Raw genomic sequence first — 19,379 nt, forward strand, 5'->3', positions numbered from 1 at the left:
ATAAAAGTTTATTTGCCTCCTGTAAAACTGGACCGAAGGAAGAGAAAGAGGGCCACTCTGCCTAAAGCCGAATGTACCAATCGGCAAATGTCAACCGCTTTCGGCCCAGTTGTGCGAAGGGAAGCGCAAATAGTTCAGAGGCTGTTTTATCAGCGTGTGGAAATTCAAGCCCAATAAATCTGCCGGGGTCAATAAAGCCCCAGAGGTGAATGGCTGTGAGCATAATAAACTCTCGTACTTTGGGCCTTAAGGAAATAGATAATTTATAAATAAAGATTCCCGGAGCTCATTCACTCACTGACAGGGGTATCCAGCGGAGGGAGATACTTCTGCTACACGGAAGCCAAGGGCACGTGGGCACCGCCATGCCTGTTAAGGTCTGGATAGGGGCAGTGGTTGTCTCCATTCCTGAAAACGCGCAGGTGTCATAGATGCATTATAACAGGGTCTTTAGGAAGTGAGGGTTGACCTAGCAGCCAGGAACGGCACTGAGCCATGGGCTTTCCCCTTCACGTGGGGCTGGAAACCCCACGTGTCAAGTCACAGCTGACTTATGGTGATCCCCAATAGAGCTTTCATAGAATCATAGAAACATAGAATCATAGAGTTGGAAGAGACCTCATGGGTCATCTAGTCCAACCCCCTGCACTATGCAGGACATTCACATCCCAATCATTCATCTACTGTAACCTGCCACCCCCTTGGGCCTTCAGCCTCTCCGTCAGATGGCTATCCAGCCTCTGTTTAAAAATTTCCAAAGATGGAGGGTAAGAGATGCTCAGGGGCGGTTTGCCGTTGACTTCCTCTGCGTGGCAACCCTGGGCTTTCTTGGGGGACTCATGTCCAGACACTAGCAGGGGCCACCCCGCTTAGCTTCCAAGATCCGACAGCCTGGGCCGTCCTCTACATCTTTCCACTGTGTATGTTTTAACAGAACCAAGACTGAAGGGGGAGAGGGATGTCCAAGGGCAGACAGGGGCCCACTTCAGCTCTCCAAAATGCAGCTTGGGGATTTTGAACCTTCTCTGACCAGATGAAGCCACACAACAGACAAAGAGGCATCCAAGTCACTCGGATTGGGCCCTGCAGAAGCATCCGCTTGAAAGGACTTCTGTATGGCTGCTTGGGGAAGGCAGCTTTCTCAGGCGGGTTTCCTTGTTCTGCATCAAGGCAGATGTCTGGCCAAATGCCTGGACAGCTACTTCTAAGCACAGAGGAAAGGCAGAGGTGGTAGTTACCACGTGTAGTTACCACGTGCTGCCTGCAAGGTATGATTTGTCTGGAGAAAAGAATGCACTTATGGTCAAGATTGCAATCCAGCAAGCTACGGGTTAAAAAAATAACTGAAAATGATCCATAGAAAACATGTTATAAGAGTTTGCTAAGGACATGGTTTAAATGCAAAGAAAGATTAAGCCCATCGATTTCACCAATGACGCCTTTATTTAATGTTTTATTATGATTTAAGTTCAAGAAAGAAAGCAGATAATCTAACCTGTGAAAATGTGATAGATGCACATGGGAAAATAAAAGGATGGCATACTATTAAGGAAGAAGGAAAGAACATACGCTGGTTGTCTTATTACCAAATAACTTCAAAAATTAAACAGCAAATTATGAAAGGTGGTTGGCTAAGAGAAAAAACCTTCCAAAAACTGATCATGGGTGATACAAAACATCTATTGGGAAAAATTTACAAACAGCGATTGCAGTTTGTTTCTGAAATAGAACAAGTCAAAAATGGGCCCAAAATTTTGGAGAGAATATAAGTATGGATGGGTCAATGAACTGAAGTTTACTGAATGTCAAACATTAAAAGAAAATTGGTATAAAATGTTTTACAGATGGTATATTGCCCCCAAATATCTAGTGAAGGTCCATAAGAGTTATAATGGGAAATGCTGGAAATGTTATGAAATAAATGCATCATTTCATCATATGTACCCTGGTATCCTGGTTTGGAAACCGTGGACCACACCAAGGTGGCTCTTAGACAGATTTATGGGGAGATGTCCATCCCCACATCCATAGTAACAAGCAGCCCTTGAATTCCTTTCCTGCTGCTTACACCCCTTAGGATCACAAGACCCCTGTTTCCCCCTCCCCCTTCAGAATGTCGACTCTGTAACCATCAGTGCAACGGCTCCTTCCACTCCCTTTACCGAAGCCGGCAAATTTATTTCGAAGTGCCTCCCTCCCCCCAACCCTGACTCCAAGGCGCTGCGCTGGAAGCCCACCGAGGTGCTAACTCCGCTCCGAACGCTAGAGGTCGCAGGGGAAGAGGTGACCCGCGACCTGAATCAGCAGACTTGTTGCTCGTTTCGGTTCTCGCCGGGCGGATCTCGGGTCGCACGTTCCTGCTGAGTGATTCTTACGCAGCGGCGGAAGGCTGCTGACATTTCAGGAATGCGCGTCGTATTCCGCGGGGCGCGGGGGAGCCTAGACCCCCCCCCATGACAAGAGCTTTGAAATTTCCTCGTTATCGTCCCCCCCACCACCCCCCATATGTCCTGGCGTTGGGCAGCGAGGGGATGGGTGGAGTTAAAAGCTTGCCTGCTGGAAGAAAGACGCTGCGCGAAACAGATCCCTGGGCTGGGGAACAATGGGCCGCGCTAGTGCGCGCACAGCCAAGGCGCTATTAGGATCCCCGCGTTGGATCGCTCCCCCCCCCCCCCGCCGCGCGCTCGCTCGCTCGCTCGCCGGCTCCCTTGTTGCGGATCGTCGCACAGTGGCGCGCCTGACGTGTCGAGGAGGTCGCGGCGCAAATGCCCTCCTCCTTCCTCGGGGTCCAGCCTGGCTAGAGAAACGGAGGGGGGGGGGGGTGTTCCGAAAAGGGGTGCCCAGTGCCGAGCCTCCAGCGAGGGGATTGAGCCCCCCCCATAGTAGTAGTAGTAGTAGTAGTAATGGCCCTGCCATTGCAGCGGAGAGTCGCTCACAGGCCTCCGGGATCACTACGAGCAGCCAAATTTGCTGACTCAAGAAGTCAAGTGGAAGGGCGTCTGCGCTGGGCCGGAGGGGAAGGGCCGGGGCGTTTTTGCAGAAATCGGGGCTTGAAAGCAGACTCTGCACCAGGCGCTTACCTGCGCATTGTCCCGGTCCTTAGAAAGCGAGGCTGCTAATCCTGTGTGTGGTTCCTCATTGTAGCTATCGACTTCGTTTATACGCCGCCTTTCTCCCCAGTGGGCACTCAGAGGGGTTTAACAGGGTTCTCCTGCCCTCCGTTTTGGCCTCACAACAACCCTGCGAGGTAGGTTAGGCGGCGAGTGGCAAGCTTGCAGGGATTCGAACCTGCCTCTCCCAGGTCACTCCAATCCCTACCCTACACTGGGATAGTGGATCGAAAACCAACCCTGGCCATTGCTTGTGATAGATGATAGATGGGTAGATATGCAGCCTGACAGGGTCGTTTTATAGGAAAAGAGGCTTATGAGTGGAGGGTGCTTCGGATCCACGTAGCCCGTTCACACGAGAAGCAGCAGCAAAGCCGAGTCTGAGTGTACACGTGAGAGGGCGCCCGATACAATTTCTCCTGCATTTGGGTGATGCTCGCGTTCGCTTTATTCGGACGAGCATTTCTCAGATGCACTCTTTAACATCCGTAACGTGTGAATACTTCTGCACATGTTCAAACACACCTCGGCTAGGACAAAAATCCCCGCGACTGTCTTTATCAACCTCTCTTTGGGATGCAGCCTGCCTGCCTGGGATTCGGAGTATTTAATTGACATTAGCCGAAAGAGGCCCCGCGCGGCGGGAGGACAACTCCCCCCTCCCCGTGTCACTGTCTGGACTCGCCTTACATCTGCCGGAGTGATTGATGGAGCCTTGAATACAACGTTATTACTCTCTCGCAAGCTGAAATCAAACAGGCTATTAACTACATTACTTCAAAGAACACAGTTCTCAATACAATCTACTTATCTTAATTGAAACTTTCTTTGCATGGGTATTTGCAGAGGAGATAATTTACAGGTGCGTAGCCGTGGCGGGCGTCACGTTGGAGGGGAGGAGTAGCCAGCCCCCCCACCCGGGAAATATACGGTTTATAAAAGCGGGGGGGGGGAATCTGGAAATGGGGTTGCAGGAAGCCCCCCTCCCAAATTGTCTTGGGTCTGTGCAGCAGGAATCTTATTATTACCAGGATTGCAGTTACCCCAAATAAGGGGGGGGGGGCACAGACCTATTTCTAGTAATTTGTCTATTTCTCTTATTGAGGATTACGCAACAGCCGCTACTTCCGACCTTTAAGGCAAGGGAGACGGCGAGTCCAATTAGCTACAGTCCGTTTTAGGGCAGGGGTAGTCAAACTGCTGAGCCTCTTGTGGCGCAGAGTGGTAAGGCAGCCGTCTGACAGCTTTGCCCATGAGGCTGGGAGTTCAATCCCAGCAGCCGGCTCAAGGTTGACTCAGCCTTCCATCCTTCCGAGGTCGGTAAAATGAGTACCCAGCTTGCTGGGGGGTAAGCGGTAATGACTGGGGAAGGCACTGGCAAACCACCCCGTATTGAGTCTGCCATGAAAACGCTAGAGGGCGTCACCCCAAGGGTCAGACATGACTCGGTGCTTGCACAGGGGATACCTTTACCTTTTTACCTTTAGTCAAACTGCGGCCCTCCAGATATTCATGGACTACATTTCCCATGAGCCTCTGCCAGCGAATGCTGGCAGGGGCTCATGGGAATTGTAGTCCATGGACATCTGGAGGGCCGCAGTTTAGGGCCACGGCTCCCCCTTCAATCCGAAATTTCCCTCTGCCTGATTGTGGGGGGGGGGCTATTATTGTACTAATCTATAACTCATTAAGAGCTGGAGGGGGCTTCCCTCCCTTTTAAAACTGAACAAATTCCGCGCCTGCTTAAGCAGATGATTCACAATCAATTTTCAAGGCTGGGGGAGGGGAGGGGGGAGAATTCTGCAGCTCCAGTTCCTGAAAATCCGGCTCCGGAGATGCTTCGCAGAGCAATGCAGAAACAGCCTGAAGAAGATACGCATATTAACCATAGACCTGAAAGGGGGGGGGGGCAATATGATGCCTACTTTGAATGAACTGGATCCCGTCCCCAACCCCCGCTTCACACCAGAGTAGATGTATTGAAGCCAATAGGGCTACTCTCCTGTAAGGGGATCGTGCCCTTGGGCCAGCCTGACCGCTTCGCCAAGTGACACCACTGAACTCCGAAGCAAGGCCCATTGAAGTGAAGCGTGATGGATCCCCTGGCGACGGTTAACTGCTTACTCCAGAGTAAACACGCGCAGGATCGGCCTGAGAAGCGTGTTTAGGATGGCTGCCCGGTCCTGGACAGGGCCGGCGTGCTTCGAGCGAATCGCCTTCCCCGGTGGGGTTGAAAGGCGGCCCGAGTCTGCATTTTGGAAGAGGCTTGGTCCCATCGGCTTCAATGCAAGCATTCCGGCTTAACTGGTTCGGGGACCAGCGGGCGGTTCGTGCCGCTGCAACGTCTTCAAACGCCGGGGAGAGAGGAGGCGTTTGCAAAACGCACACTCACGCCATCCCCTGCATTTGGCCGGGCTGTTCCTGTCCCTTTAAATTATTAAAATAGTTTTCAGCCGCTCTTTGGCATGGGGGGGGGGCGAGAGAGAGAGAGACTTTTATTACTTCTTGTAATTTGAGTCTTTTCTGCCATGTTCGTTCTCTCTCTTTATCTCTCTGCCTGGATGAGAACCAGGCGAGAGCTTCCCCCCCCTCTCCTGCTCGATGCCCTTTAAAAAAAAGAGAGAGAAATATGGATTAGATAAGGTTAACTCGCCTAATTCGCACTGCGATATGAACAAGCAATTGTGAACAGGAGGAGGAAGGGGGGGGGTGGAAATATTTGCTTGTAACCCAGGACTTACTGAAGATCGCCCCCCCAAAACCCCCTGCTTTCTGACGCCCCCCGGCCTCCCGCCCCCGCCCCCGGCGCGGCTGCATTAACTTCAGCCACGTGAATATCATGTTCATTAAAAAAAAAAAAGCCTCAATCCTTGTTCCAGCGAGACGCCGCGATTTGGAGAAGGCGCAGCGTTGAGAAAGCGTTAAAAATAGCTTGCCAGTCATGTCGACATCCTGTAATTTTATCGCGGATCAGATTACAACTGTCATACTGTACAGACCTTTTATTTCCCTGTATAGTACATCATGTTTTACTTTTTTTTTTAAGTGTGTATGTGCGCGGGGGGGGGGGGAAGAGGGAGGGAGGGAGGGAGGGAGGGTGGAGATCAGCGCCGCGAGCTTCGGTGCCAGCGGTGTAAAATCCGGAGAGAGAAAATTGCACCATTTTCTATCAACACTGCGAAAAGCGAGCGGGGGGGGGGGGGCAGAGCGCCGTTTTATAGGGCTGCTGGTGGGAAAGCGGCGATCGCTGCCGCTGGATCCGTTCTGCTATTAGATTGCGTTTCCTCGCTGTGCCCTCCCTCCTCCCCAACCCGTGCCCCGGCTCTGGGGCTCAAGTTTGCTCGGGGTTTGCATAATAACTCCGCATGCAGAACAATCCGTAAATAAACCTCTCTGCCGCCCCCTCCCCTTCACAAGCCCGCGATTGTCTTACAGTCGGCACGCCGTCCCCTCCCGCCTAGAGTCCGAGGCAGTTGCATTCCGGACTGCATCGGATCACACTCCCCCCCCCCCCCCACGAAATATTAATGGGACCGGGGCACAATGATTGTCTGCTTTAAAAAAAGTATTCCTCGCGCTGGATTATATAAACACATTAGTCTCGGAGCGCCCTACTGCCCAAGATCTGCATTGTAAACACGTAACTCGTCTGCGCGTGTGGATGTGCCTCGAGAATTACAAGAACGCGCGACGCGGATCCGCGACGAGCAGCCCCCCCATTCCCCCCCTGTTGGTCCCTATATATTGATTTCATTGTTCCAGCCTCTTATAAATGCAATCGCTGCTTCTCTCTCCCTCCCTCCCTCTCTCCCTTCCTCCTTGCCTGCAAACTCCCCTATCGGCGTGTTCTCTCGCCACTCCTTTGTGTGTGTGTGTGTGTGTTGCAAAAGAGAACAAATGCATTAATATTTATATGTTTATATAATCGATAACCCACTTTCTCTCCCCCCCCCGTCCTCCCCCTATGTTAAAATACTAGCACCGGGCGACTAAGCTCCCCGATTAAGTTCTGCGGGAGGGGGGAGAGAAATATGGCAGTGAGGGAACGTAATTTAACTATCAAACAAATCTACATGTCTAATAAAAGCAAATCTGCTAAAGAGAATTAGAAAGAAGAACAGCGCCTCTGACTCTCTGCAGGAAATGTTCTTTATATTAGACATATACAAGCAGGTCCTGTCAGATGAGCAGCGCAGCCAGCCCGCCTCGCAGCCCGGCAAAAATGCAACGACCCCTTTTGGCGGCGCTTTGGGGGCTCCGAGGGGGTGCCACCGAGTCCCCTGCAGAGGTCCGGCCGCCGTCAGATTTTTACAAAGGCTTCCGATCCCGATTTCGCCTTGATCTGGTCGCCCCTCCGCTGCGGTTTGCTTAGGCATTGACCTGTGTCGCCGGTGTACGCGGGCAGGAATCGGGCGAAACGCCTGGCGTTGCCTACATGGCTGGGAAGTCGGGGGTCGTGAGAACAGCGGGGCGGGATTTGGGGATATTTTGGGTGAGCCCGAGGGGTGAGATTCACGTTTTATATTGAGCCTGGGCGCCGGCAGCGAGGAGAGATCGCTTTTCCCTGCCAGGACCTGATGCAATCCATTCAAGCCAACAAGTTTGGAGAGAATGTTGAGTTCAATCAATTCAGAACGTCGAGATGGAGTCCAATTCAGTTCAGGTATTCGGTTCTCTTCTCCCCTCCGCCTCTGCGCCCCAGATCCCGGCCCCCCGCGCCCTCCGGACACCCACCTCCACCTCCCCCAAACTTTCCAAGAACTTTCCCCCTTCTAATTTCCATTCTCCTCCTCTCCCCCCCTTAAAAAAATGCCCTTGCTGATCACACAGAGAGAGAGACACACACAAATTATTATCATGGTGCCTATGATCGGAATTCTCCCCCCCCCCTCACACTCCCCCCCCGGAGGATCACCAGCCAGGCTCCCCAGACAAGCCCCCCCCTCCCTTTTGTTCATTTTGATATTACTTCCACCTTAGCCTGGGTCTGTTGTAGAAAGGTGTCTCTCCAATATGTCTCGGTCCCATTTTTTTTTGGGGTGGTGGTGATTATTTTTAATTAACCGGTCCGCAGTTGCTGATATGTGGCGTGTGTGTTCCCCCCCCCCCGCTCAGCCGACCCCCCCCCCTCACCTTACTGACTGTATTTATTTATTTATTTTCCAGTGGGTCGGCTCCCCGTGCGGTTTACACGGACCTTACATTTTCTACAAGGCTTTTCAATTCCACCTGGAAGGCAGACCGCGGATTTTGTCCCTGGGCGATTTTTTCTTTGTACGCTGTAAGCCGGAGGATCCGATGTGCATAGCGGAGCTCCAGCTCCTGTGGGAAGAGCGGACTAGCAGGCAACTTTTATCCAGCTCCAAACTTTATTTCCTCCCCGAAGATACTCCCCAAGGCAGAAGCAGTGACCACGGCGAGGTGGGCAACGGCAAGCGCGGCGGTCGGCCGGGTATCGCGGGGGGGGGGGAGGGGAGGACTACTCTGCGGGTGGATTGTTCGCAACTCTCTCCCGCCCCCCTCCGGGCTTGTGATGTTTATTAAAGGACGAGATTGAAATGTCCCCTTGGCTGCCGGCGACTGGAGCCGCGGTGCTGTTAAAGGGCCAGCGCCGCGGGTGGGGAGGGGAAGGGAGGGGAGGAGAGGGGCTGGCGGCTCCCTGCCCGTGGCCCAGCCGGGGCTGTCATTTCCCCAAAAGAGGGCTCGGCAGACACGGGGCGATCCGGCAACTTGGTATCTTGTGTGCTGAAGGTGATCTTTACTTACATCACTCTCCCCTCCCCTCCCCGTTGCTGTTTAAACGGCGTCACATGCTTTGCTGATTCTCTTCGTTTCCAGAGCTTGTTTCTCTCCCCCCCCCCCCTCGGTGGATTTAAATATCGTTCCCAGCGAAGGATTGGGGGGGGTGTTTTAAGTGGAGGTGTGTTTTTTAGGGGGGGTCTCGTGAAGTATTCTGATGTGGGGGGGGGGAGAGGCAGGCGGAAATTACGAAAGGGGGGGCGAGGGGAGTGAGATCAAACGCGATCCTCGCTGGCGAGAGAGACGTGTTGAATCAAGTGATGGATGACAGGTCCTGGGAATAATGCATTCTAATAACTCGCCGCTCTCTCTGCCTGGGCGGATGGTCGAGGCGCTCCGGTGGGTCAGCCCCGGACCAAACCCGCGAAGCACTCGCTCGGCCGCCGGGCGACATGGTGGTGCCTTCCTCGGAGCGTGCGACTCGGAGCCCGGTTACGAAGGGATCTGCTTGTTTTAGAGCAAAGCCGGACCGTGGCCACAAATGGAGCAGAAGAGAGAAGCCACCCCTCCCCCGCCGCCCCCCGGCTTCTCCCCCCAGGTCTTCTTCACCTTCAGGCTGCCGGGTTGGAGCCCGAAGTGGAGCAGAGCGGGACTCAATCCGGAGTCACTCCGCCTTGGCCGCAGTCTGACCAGGCAGCGGCGTGTTTCATTCTTGTTCCGCGCGCGAGAGAGATCACTCTATCGGTGTGCCATTCAGGAAAAGTTTGGGGGCTTGGGAAGTGCCCCGTGGTAGCGGCGCCAGGCACAAGCGGTGCCCACTCGGATCAAGGACGGGGGGTGGGGGTGGCGCTGGCTCGCCCCGGCCACTGTATCCCCCCCCCCTCCCCTCCAATTCGGAGCCTGCTCGCCGTTCTTCCTGCTGGCGGCGGGAGTCAGCTGACTGCGCCCCGTGTTCTCGAGGAGGAACTATTTTAAGGGCCGGGGACGAGCGAGCGGCGCCGTGTTTATGCGGAGAGAGAGGTGGGCGAGCGAGCGAGCGATGCAGAGCGAGAGCGAGAGATATTTATATATGGGCAAAGGCGCATCCTCCTCGGCATCATAATGCACGGCGGCCAGATGTGGGGGCTTTGGCAGGCGCCAGCCTGGAGGGGGGGTCCCCCTCCTCCCCGTGCCCGCAAACGCAGCCCCCCCTCTCCCGCACGCCGCCGCCGCCGCGACCCCCTCCTCGCCCCCCCCCCCCCGCCTGCCAGACCCTTCAACCATCGATCGCCTGATGGAGTTAATTGTACTCTCGCCCCCCCCCCCCGCGCCGGTTCCTCGAGCCTCCTCCCCCGCCCCCGCCCGGAGAGCGAGTCATTAATTCGGATTACGTGTTCCTTAATGGCCCGGCCGTGTGTCATGTTCGCCGGCTGTGAGATATTTACCCCCCCCCCCCAAAAAAAAAAAACCCTCGTCTCTTTCAAGCGTGCTCGTTTTCACGAGCCCTCGTTTTCACCTGCGGCGTGATCAGAGCCTGCGGTTCTTACCCAAGGGGGGGCGATGCTCACCCACCCCCCAATATCTTTCCTGAGTTGACATTTTGGAATATGAAGAAGTTGTGCAGGGACTCTAGAAAGCAGAAAGTGGGCTGCTCTCTCTTTCAGCGGTGCCCCCCCTCCCCTTCTCTTTGCCCTGCAGCTGCCTTTCCTCCCCCCCTCCCTCCTTTCAGGAATACTTATTATTTGCTTTTCAAATTTATTGCTTCAACATGGTCTGTGATCTCCAAAGGGGAAGGATTAAATATCCTCTCTTCTCCTCCCCCCCCCTCTCAAAAAGGCTACAGGAATACTCCACTGGGCGCTCCACCAGACAGGAAATTATTGAAAATGCTATTAAGTCATTGGGGGAGGGTAACTTTGGTTTGGGTACAAAACATCAGTGGTGTGTCATCCTCTGGATAGTATTTTGCATTCCTGCTCATCTATTCCCTTAAAACAGGGGTAGTACAACTGCTGCCCTCCAGATGTCCATGGACTACAATGCCCATGAGCCCCTGCCATTGTTGGCAGGGGCTCATGGGCATTGTAGTCCATGGACATCTGGAGGGCCGCAGTTGGACTCCCACTGCCTTAAAACATAATAAAGTAAAACAAAACAGCACCATGTTTTGTGAGTGATGAGTCTCCGCCTTCATCCAGCCGATACTGATGAGTAATCAGGTTGTTTACAGTCAGACTACAGGCTGCTCTGGGTTGAACTGTACTGCTGTCCTAAACAGAGTTAAGCCCTTCTAAGCCCATTCCAGTCAGTGGGCTGACAAAGGTATAACTCTGATAAGGACTGCGCTGCTGGGACTTCAGCAGGTTAAAGCCCCGGTCAGCCCTGCTGGAGTAGCCCATCCCCTGGCCTAGTGTACACTTATGAGCAAGCCAAGAGGACCTGGCTCGTGAGCGATTATGCGTCGGATCAGGCCGCAGGATTAAAAAACATTTCGAAATCTCCGGTGATGAATATTTATCAGCTAGTTGAGTTCTGTCTCTATGTATTTTTTTAATGAAAGGGTTTAGGGAGGGGGTGGGGGATGGGCCGCAAATCATTTTAATATGCTTTAATGACCGCCTCATGTTATTGTGGTATGAACATCAGAGAAAATTAATCTTGCCATTACAAGCCCGGAACGTTCCTTAGGTTCGCGAACGCTTGTCTGCGTATGCATTCCTGAGAACGATGCCTGGTTTTAATTATTTTTGCTTTTTCTTTTTAAAAATGCAAACTGCCAACAATTAGTGGAATGATTACGGCGGTGTATTTCATCAGGAATCCAACCGACAATATATCCCTGATTTATTCAGTCTATGTGAAAATCAATTTTATTATTATTATTTCTGATGATGATGGAGAACGGAGGCACACCTGGGAAGGATTTTAGTGTCTCCTGTTGGAATGTTGGGGACCAAGCTGCAGAGCAGGAAGAAAGTTGGGTTTAGCCCCCCCCCCATGCAATTCAGTTGTACACCCCCAGTGATGTCATTTCCCCCCCCCCCCGCCCCGGCTAGTCATTCATAGCAGGGGTAGTCAACCTGTGGTCCTCCAGATGTCCATGGACTACAATTCCCATGAGCCCCTGCCAGCGTGCTGGCAGGGGCTCATGGGAATTGTAGTCCATGGACATCTGGAGGACCACAGGTTGACTACCCCTGATTCATAGCACAGCAGCAGCTCCCAGTGATGCTTTCTGGCAGGGAGCCTACAGAAACTCGCACTGAGAGCCCAGGCCTAGAGAGGGCAACATAACACTCTGATGAAGAACTGTTCTTCGTTTTCACTTTGCTCCATTAACTTGTTCATAGTAGCCAAAATTATTATTTTTAATCATTATTTTAAATTGTTTTGGACGATAAATCCTGTTCCGAAATGTGTAGTGCAGGAACCAAATGGGCTGGGTATTTATTTTTTTTTTTACTGATTGGCAATTAGTTACTTGAGGGAAGATTTCGGCATTCTTTCTTGGTACGGGGAGCAGTTATTTCAAGTAACTTAACCACAGTAATAATTCTTTTATGTAAATGACATCAACAGCTATTTTTGAAGCTGTGAGAGAGAGACACACACATGAGGCTGTATTTAACTGAGAAAAATCTCATGTAACCCTTTGTGCGGCTGCGTCCTCCTGTCTGCCAAAACTTCCGCCGCGGATAATATAGAGAGGAAATAACAGGCTTGTCTTAGAAATTTAATTATGCAGGAGGAGGACAGTGGGATAAAGTGTGGTTGAACCTTTTTTGGGGAGAGGGGCTGAAATTAGGATTATAAATCTTGCCATGCCAGAGGTTTTGGATGAGGTCAGAGGTCAACAGAGGCACTTGCTGTGAGTAAAACTGATTATTAGCAGAGCACTGGATCTTATCAGGAGCTGGTATTCGGCTGCATCAAAGCCTCCCCCTGTGTCCCTGGTAGGGATCTTCTCTTGTCTGATGAAGGCTGTGAAGTTCTTAGAATCGTAACATCTCAGACGGGACCACCAGTAGATGGAAGCACCCAACATGGCTGTGAGTGGGGAACTGTGTACTCAGCAAACGGGTGACTGAAGAAATTATGCCTATGAAACTTGCCTGGAACCAGCCATGAGTGACAAATGCATGGAAATCTGCATTGCCCACATGTATGTGCGGTGAAATGCGCATGTGCGCATTCATTGTGTGTGGTGGATGGCAGCTGGGGTGCATCCAACGTATCCAGAAAGTGACTTGGCCCTTGGAACTCTTGTGTATCCCTAGCCTTGGAGCTGGCGCCTGTGCATTTACTCAAGAGTAAATCTCGCTGAGCTTTCCCTGACATGTCTTGGTAAAGGTGGCTGCACCTACATGTTTTTACCTGGTGGTCAGTTCCACTTGGTTCAGGAGGCTTGTTCATCAGATCTGTGGCCTTAACAAGATGTGTTTGATTTTATATATATATATATATATATATATATATATATATATATATATATATATATATATATATATATATATATATATATATATATATATATATATATATATATATATATATATATATATATATATATATATATATATATATCAACGGACTGCTGTATGTTGCCTTGGATCAGTATGAGCTAGAAGCGGGGGCTTTTGATGTGCAGTCAGACGTCCCTCTTTATGTTTAATATATATGTAATCCATTGAATTTATATGTAACCAATTAACAGTCCGTGTGGTGTGGTGTGAAGGACGAGGGCTTAGGAGACCCAGCTTCGATTCCCCATTCTGCCATGGAAACTCACAGGGTGACCTTGGGCCACACATGCTTTCAGCCTCACCTACCTCACAGGAATGTTGTGAGGATTAATGGAGGGGAGAAGAATTGTGCTAGTTGCTCTGTGGAGAAACCCGGAGTGAATGAAGTAATAAACAGAAGAATGAATTTGAAGTAATGCATAGATCAGGCATAGTCAACCTGTGGTCCTCCAGATGTTCATGGACTACAATTCCCATGAGCCCCTGCCAGCAGACGCTGGCAGGGGCTCATGGGAATTGTAGCCCATGAACATCTGGAGGACCACAGGTTGACTACCCCTGGCATAGATGGTTGAAGGGGAAGCACGTTTGCTCACTCTTAAGCGGGGTGCAGTTTACAACTGGGTACCTGGGTCTGATCTTCTATGCTTCCTTGTGTATCAATAGCGTGGCAGTTTAGTAGTGTGGTGCCTTTTACCAGCTTTGCCAAGCTAAAGTCCTAGAGCACCTAGCCACAGTGCTCCACAGGATGGCCTGAAAGCTCAGGTGTGTTTTGTGGGTCTACGTGCAGGGGAACCTGACTGCGGGACCCATTCCTCCCATTATGACGTGACGTGTGAGTCAGTTAAGCTTTCTCCTTTAAGAGGAATTTTATATAATTTTAACTGTGTTGTAATCTCCCCTGAGTCATCTGAGACTGGGTGGAATAGAAATTTAAAGAAATAAGCAAACAAAGATCTAGCCATGAACCGTTGAGAGATGCCACCGGGATATCTTAGGCCGTCAGCCGCAGGCCGTCAGGCCTCAGGGCTTGTGTAGAGTTCTTTCTGAATCCTGTGAAACTCCTGCAGATGCTACTAGGTTGGGAGCCTGAGTTGAGTGATATTGCCTGCAAGCCATATAGTCCTTACGGGTAGGGGCTGGGGCTTAGCGGTAGAGCATCTGCTCGGCATGTAGAAAGCCCCATGTTCAATCCCCGCCATCTCCAGTTAAAGAACCCAGCAGCATGTGAAGTGAAAAGCCTCTGTCTGAGACCCTGCAGAACTTCTGCCTGTCTGTACAAACTATTATGGACCAAGGGTCTGATTCAGCAGAAAGCAGTTTCATGTGTTCCTAGGGCCATTCCTAAACGTCAGTCTTGGCATGCCAAAAGTCCCTGGTTCTATTCCCAGCATCTCCAGTTAAAGGATCTGGCCTTAGATGGTGTAAAAAGACCTCTGCGTGGGACCCCAGAGAGCTGTTGCCAATCTGAAGAGACAGTACTGACTTTGATGGCCCAAGGGTCTGTTTCGATACAAGGCAGCTTCACGTGCTCATAGGACCCTTTGGATGGCGTGGAATTTGGTGCCATTCCTAGACCCTGGTACAGGCAGAAGCCTGGAGGCCTAGCCAAGGGTTCAGAAGGCACACGTCCTCCCTTAGACGGCTGTCTAATAAAAGAAATAACTACTGGATTTATTACAGTACATAAATCAAGCCACTCTCCTATGTAGCAGCTGGGCTGGAAAGGAAAATAGAAATGCGATACAGTTGATACTCTAGACTGGACAGCGACTTGGCCTTCTCCCGTAGTGAAAGGAGTTCCTGCTCTCATCCCTGGAATGAGGGTCCTAAGAGGCGTGTTGAATGCGTCCAGATCCCGAACGATAACAGATTATATGAGATTCCAAAGTAGCTGTCAATGTTTCAGCACACTGCGTTATTCGGAGCACACGTCGTGGGACTTCGTTGAACGGGGCTTTTGTTTAAGGTGCAGCCAGATGCAAAACGGGCTGTTCCAAAAGGAGATTTGTGCAGTTAAGAAAAAAAATAAAATCGGGTCATACAGCGAGATGCAGTCATGTTAACTGATGTTAACATGGAGAGTAACGTCAAAGTAAATCCAGGCTTTTCCATTTATCCTCTCTTCCGGTTCCAGAGGTGCCATAGTGGCACATGGATGGTGTGACTTACGCAGGGCACTATTCTGTCTCATCTGACGGAACTTGGACAGTTCCGCAGGGCCTGCAAAAGGGAGCTCCTCCACCAGGCATTTCATTGAGGTTGGCTTGTACCATCACTTCCCAAGGGCCCTCCTCCTGAGCCCCCCTCCTATGGCACCCACTGCCGTTCCGCCCAACCCACTGGCCTATCAGTACGAGTTACTTTAATGTTTAATTTTTCTACGGTTCCATGTTGCTTGTTGTTTCACTTCATTCATTATTGTTAATCTAAGTTATCTGTATTGTTTCTGCTCTGTTTTATGCGAACCGCCCTGAGCCTTCAGGCAGGGCGGTATACAAATATAATAAATAATAAATAATAATCATGTCACTGAAACCAAGGGGTTTGGACTGGAGTAATCGCCTACAACTGTGCAGTTCCAAATCTTCCACTTCAAAAGCCCTCCTGGGTCTTAATAATTCATTTAGGCACTTGAACGTGAGCTAAACTACGGGCTAGCTCAGGGGTAGGCAAACTGTGGCCCTCCAGATGTGCATGGACTACAATTCCCATGAGCCCCTGCCAGCAAAGAGGAAAGGGGAGGAGATTGTAAGATGCTTTGAGACTCCTGGTAGAGAAAAGCAGCATATAAGAAACAACTCTTCTTATGGTTTGATGCAGCTTCCTAGGAAACTCTGGAAGTGATTCCAGTCCTCTCTAGGGATTGACAGGAACATCAATTACTAGAGTGGTGAGTTCCAGGGAAAACCTGGAAGTGACTTCATGGCATAAATGACAGTAAACACACCCCGTCCCTGCCCACCTATACTCCTGCAGGTTGCTAGGTGCCTGACAAGCCTTGTTTGTAACTGTACCTTTATTCAAGAATACCTTAGAAAGTAACTCCTTCAAAATGTAAACCTTCCCTCCTGAGTGAGATCACTGGGAAAAGATGCCGCTTTGAATACTGCCATGGTTACCTTTCCCCCCACCCAAAATAGGTTTTCTCCGCCTGATCTGCTTGCTCTGTTAAAACATTTATGCCCTCCATAAAGAACCTAGTTGCTCTACAGAGCTTTCTGAGTTCCAGGAATTTGTTGCCCCGTTGTTACTAATCTTAGGTCTGTGTATTAATTCTTTTTTTATGAATGAATTATTTATTGTGATGCAGTGCTTTTAATTGTTTTTACTGTAATCCACTTTGAGGACCATATGACAGAAAGGCCGCCCCTGGAAATCCAAACTGAAAGGGAATCGTGACCACCAGTGTATCTGTTGGTCACTCTGCAATGCTGGGTGATTTGAGATGTCAGAGACTCCCCCTCTTGACTCCCTCCCCTTTTCTCCCTGTGGAAGGACCCAGAGGGCATGGGTCTCTGGGAACTTGCCCCCCCAACCATGAGTCCTGGGAACTTGCCCCCCCAACCATGAGTCCTTGTACCACCCCCACCCCACCCCCTTTGGCCTCTTCTGTGCCCTTGTTTATTAGAAACTGAGTAACAGCCTGGTTTGTGGATTTGCCAATTCTGTGTTAGGAAGGAGGGTGGGGCATGGGGGGGGGATAATGCCATAGAGCCCCCCCCCCAATCTAGCCATTTTTTCCAGGGGAACTGATCTCTGAGGTCTGGAGCCCAATAGGAATTCTGGGAAATCTCCAGGCCCCACCAGGAAGCTGGCAGCTTTGCTGGCTTGAGATGTCGTCCTGGTTCAGGGGACACTAACCATTGCCCTAAACAGTGTGTTTGCCAGAATGGCAAGTTTTACATTCATCGGAAAGTGCCTGTCTTGGGAGCATCAATGACGCTCAGGAGGCGCAGAGCAAATCCGTATATGGCTGGAAGGCCACAGAGGGGCATCTTGGGAACAGCAGAAATTCCTGCAGGCTGCTGATTGACTGGAGGTCTTGGTGCCTTCATGTAATCCAGGAGTAGTCAACCTGTGGTCCTCCAAATGTTTATTGACTATAATTCCCATGAGCAAATGCTGTCAGGGGCTCATGGGAATTGTAGTCCATGAACATCTGGAGGACCACAGGTTGACTACCCCTGATGTAATCTACTCTTACAGTGGGGTAGTTACTGACCTGGAGCCAGACATCCTGGAATGTGAAGTCAAATGGGCCTTAGGAAGTCTGAGCAACAATAAAGCTAGTGGTGGTGACAGCATTCCAGTGGAACTATTCAAAATCTTAAAAGACGATGCAGTAAAAGTGCTACACTCAATATGCCAGCAAATTTGGAAAACTCAACAATGGCCACAGGATTGGAAAAGGTCAGTTTACATTCCAATCCCAAAGAAGGGCAATGCCAAAGAATGTTCAAACTACCGCACCATTGCACTAATTTCTCATGCTAGCAAAGTTATGCTCAAAATCCTACAAGCTAGGCTCCAGCAATATGTGGACCGAGAACTTCCAGAAGTACAGGCAGGATTTCGAAGAGGCAGAGGAACTAGAGATCAAATTGCCAACATACGCTGGATCATGGAGAAAGCTAGGGAGTACCAGAAGAACGTCTACTTCTGCTTCATTGACTATGCTAAAGCCTTTGATTGTGTGGAGCACAACAAATTGTGGCAAGTTCTTAAAGAGATGGGAATACCAGAGCATCTTATTTGTCTCTTGAGAAATTTATATGCAGGTCAAGAAGCAACAGTGAGAACTGAACATGGAATCACTGACTGGTTCAAAATTGAGAAAGGAGTTCGGCAAGGCTGTATACTGTCGCCTTGCCTATTTAACTTGTATGCAGAGCACATCATGAGAAATGCGGGATTAGAAGAGTCACAAATTGGGATCAAGATTGCAGGGAGAAATATCAACAACCTCAGATATGCAGATGATACCACTCTAATGGCAGAAAGTGAAGAGGAACTAAAGAGCCTGTTGATGCGGGTGAAGGAGGAGAGTGCAAAAGTTGGCTTGAAACTCAACATCAAGAAAACAAAGATCATGGCATCTGGCCCTCTCAATTCATGGCAAATAGATGGAGAAGAAATGGAGATAGTGACAGATTTTATTTTCCTGGGCTCCAAGATCACTGCAGATGGGGACTGCAGCAAAGAAATTAAAAGACGCTTGCTCCTGGGGAGGAAAGCTATGGCAAATCTAGACAGCATCCTAAAAAGCAGAGACATCACCCTGCCAACAAAAGTGCGTTTAGTCAAGGCTATGGTATTCCCAGTTGCAATGTATGGCTGCGAAAGTTGGACCATAAGGAAGGCCGAGCGTCAAAGAATTGAGGCTTTTGAACTCTGGTGCTGGAGAAGACTCTTGCGAGTCCCTTGGACTGCAAGGCGAACAAACCGGTCAGTCCTAGAGGAGATCAACCCTGACTGCTCTTTAGAAGGCCAGATCCTGAAGATGAAACTCAAATACTTTGGCCACCTCATGAGAAGGAAGGACTCCCTGGAGAAGAGCCTAATGCTGGGAGCAATCGAGGGCAAAAGAAGAAGGGGACGACAGAGAATGAGGTGGCTGGATGGAGGCACTGAAGCAGTAGGTGCAAACTTAAATGGACTCCGGGGAATGGTGGAGGACAGGAAGGCCTGGAGGATCATTGTCCATGGGGTCGCGATGGGTCGGACACGACTTCGCACATAACAACAACAAAAATCTACTCTAGAGGAAAACTATTTACGTTTTACAGAATGCGTGGCCTTCTCTCATATGCATGAGGGGCTGTAGCTCAGTTCTGGAGTGTGTCCTGCCATGTTTGAAGGCATGAGGTACCAGTTTCAATCTCAGGCACCCCCACAATTTAGGAGGGCTGGATACCGTCTGTGTGAGACTGTGGAGAATGGCAGGGGCTGTGACTCAGTGTCAGAGCACCTGCTTGGCATGCAGAAGGTCCCAGGTTCAATCCCTCGCATCGCCACTTAAAAGGAT

The 19,379-nt window shown here is 50.4% G+C and overlaps 1 protein-coding gene across 2 annotated transcripts in view; it reads left to right on the forward strand.

Annotated features, from left to right (window-relative positions):
* The first annotated feature begins 7,234 nt into the window (after positions 1-7,234).
* The window catches only part of ARID5B (AT-rich interaction domain 5B), a 259,355-nt gene continuing 247,210 nt past the window's right edge, over positions 7,235-19,379 (forward strand). Inside the window, exons 1-2 of one of the 2 annotated variants that reach the window (XM_077350726.1) lie at positions 7,235-7,773; positions 8,277-8,531. In XM_077350726.1, coding sequence (XP_077206841.1) covers positions 7,753-7,773; positions 8,277-8,531 — 276 coding nt within the window. In that variant the 5' untranslated portion in view covers positions 7,235-7,752. The remainder of the gene's footprint in view (positions 7,774-8,276; positions 8,532-19,379) is intronic. The other variant, XM_077350725.1, reaches the window with a different exon arrangement.

Source organism: Paroedura picta, chromosome 8 (assembly GCF_049243985.1).
Source record: "Paroedura picta isolate Pp20150507F chromosome 8, Ppicta_v3.0, whole genome shotgun sequence".
NCBI classification, from domain to species: domain Eukaryota; kingdom Metazoa; phylum Chordata; class Lepidosauria; order Squamata; family Gekkonidae; genus Paroedura; species Paroedura picta.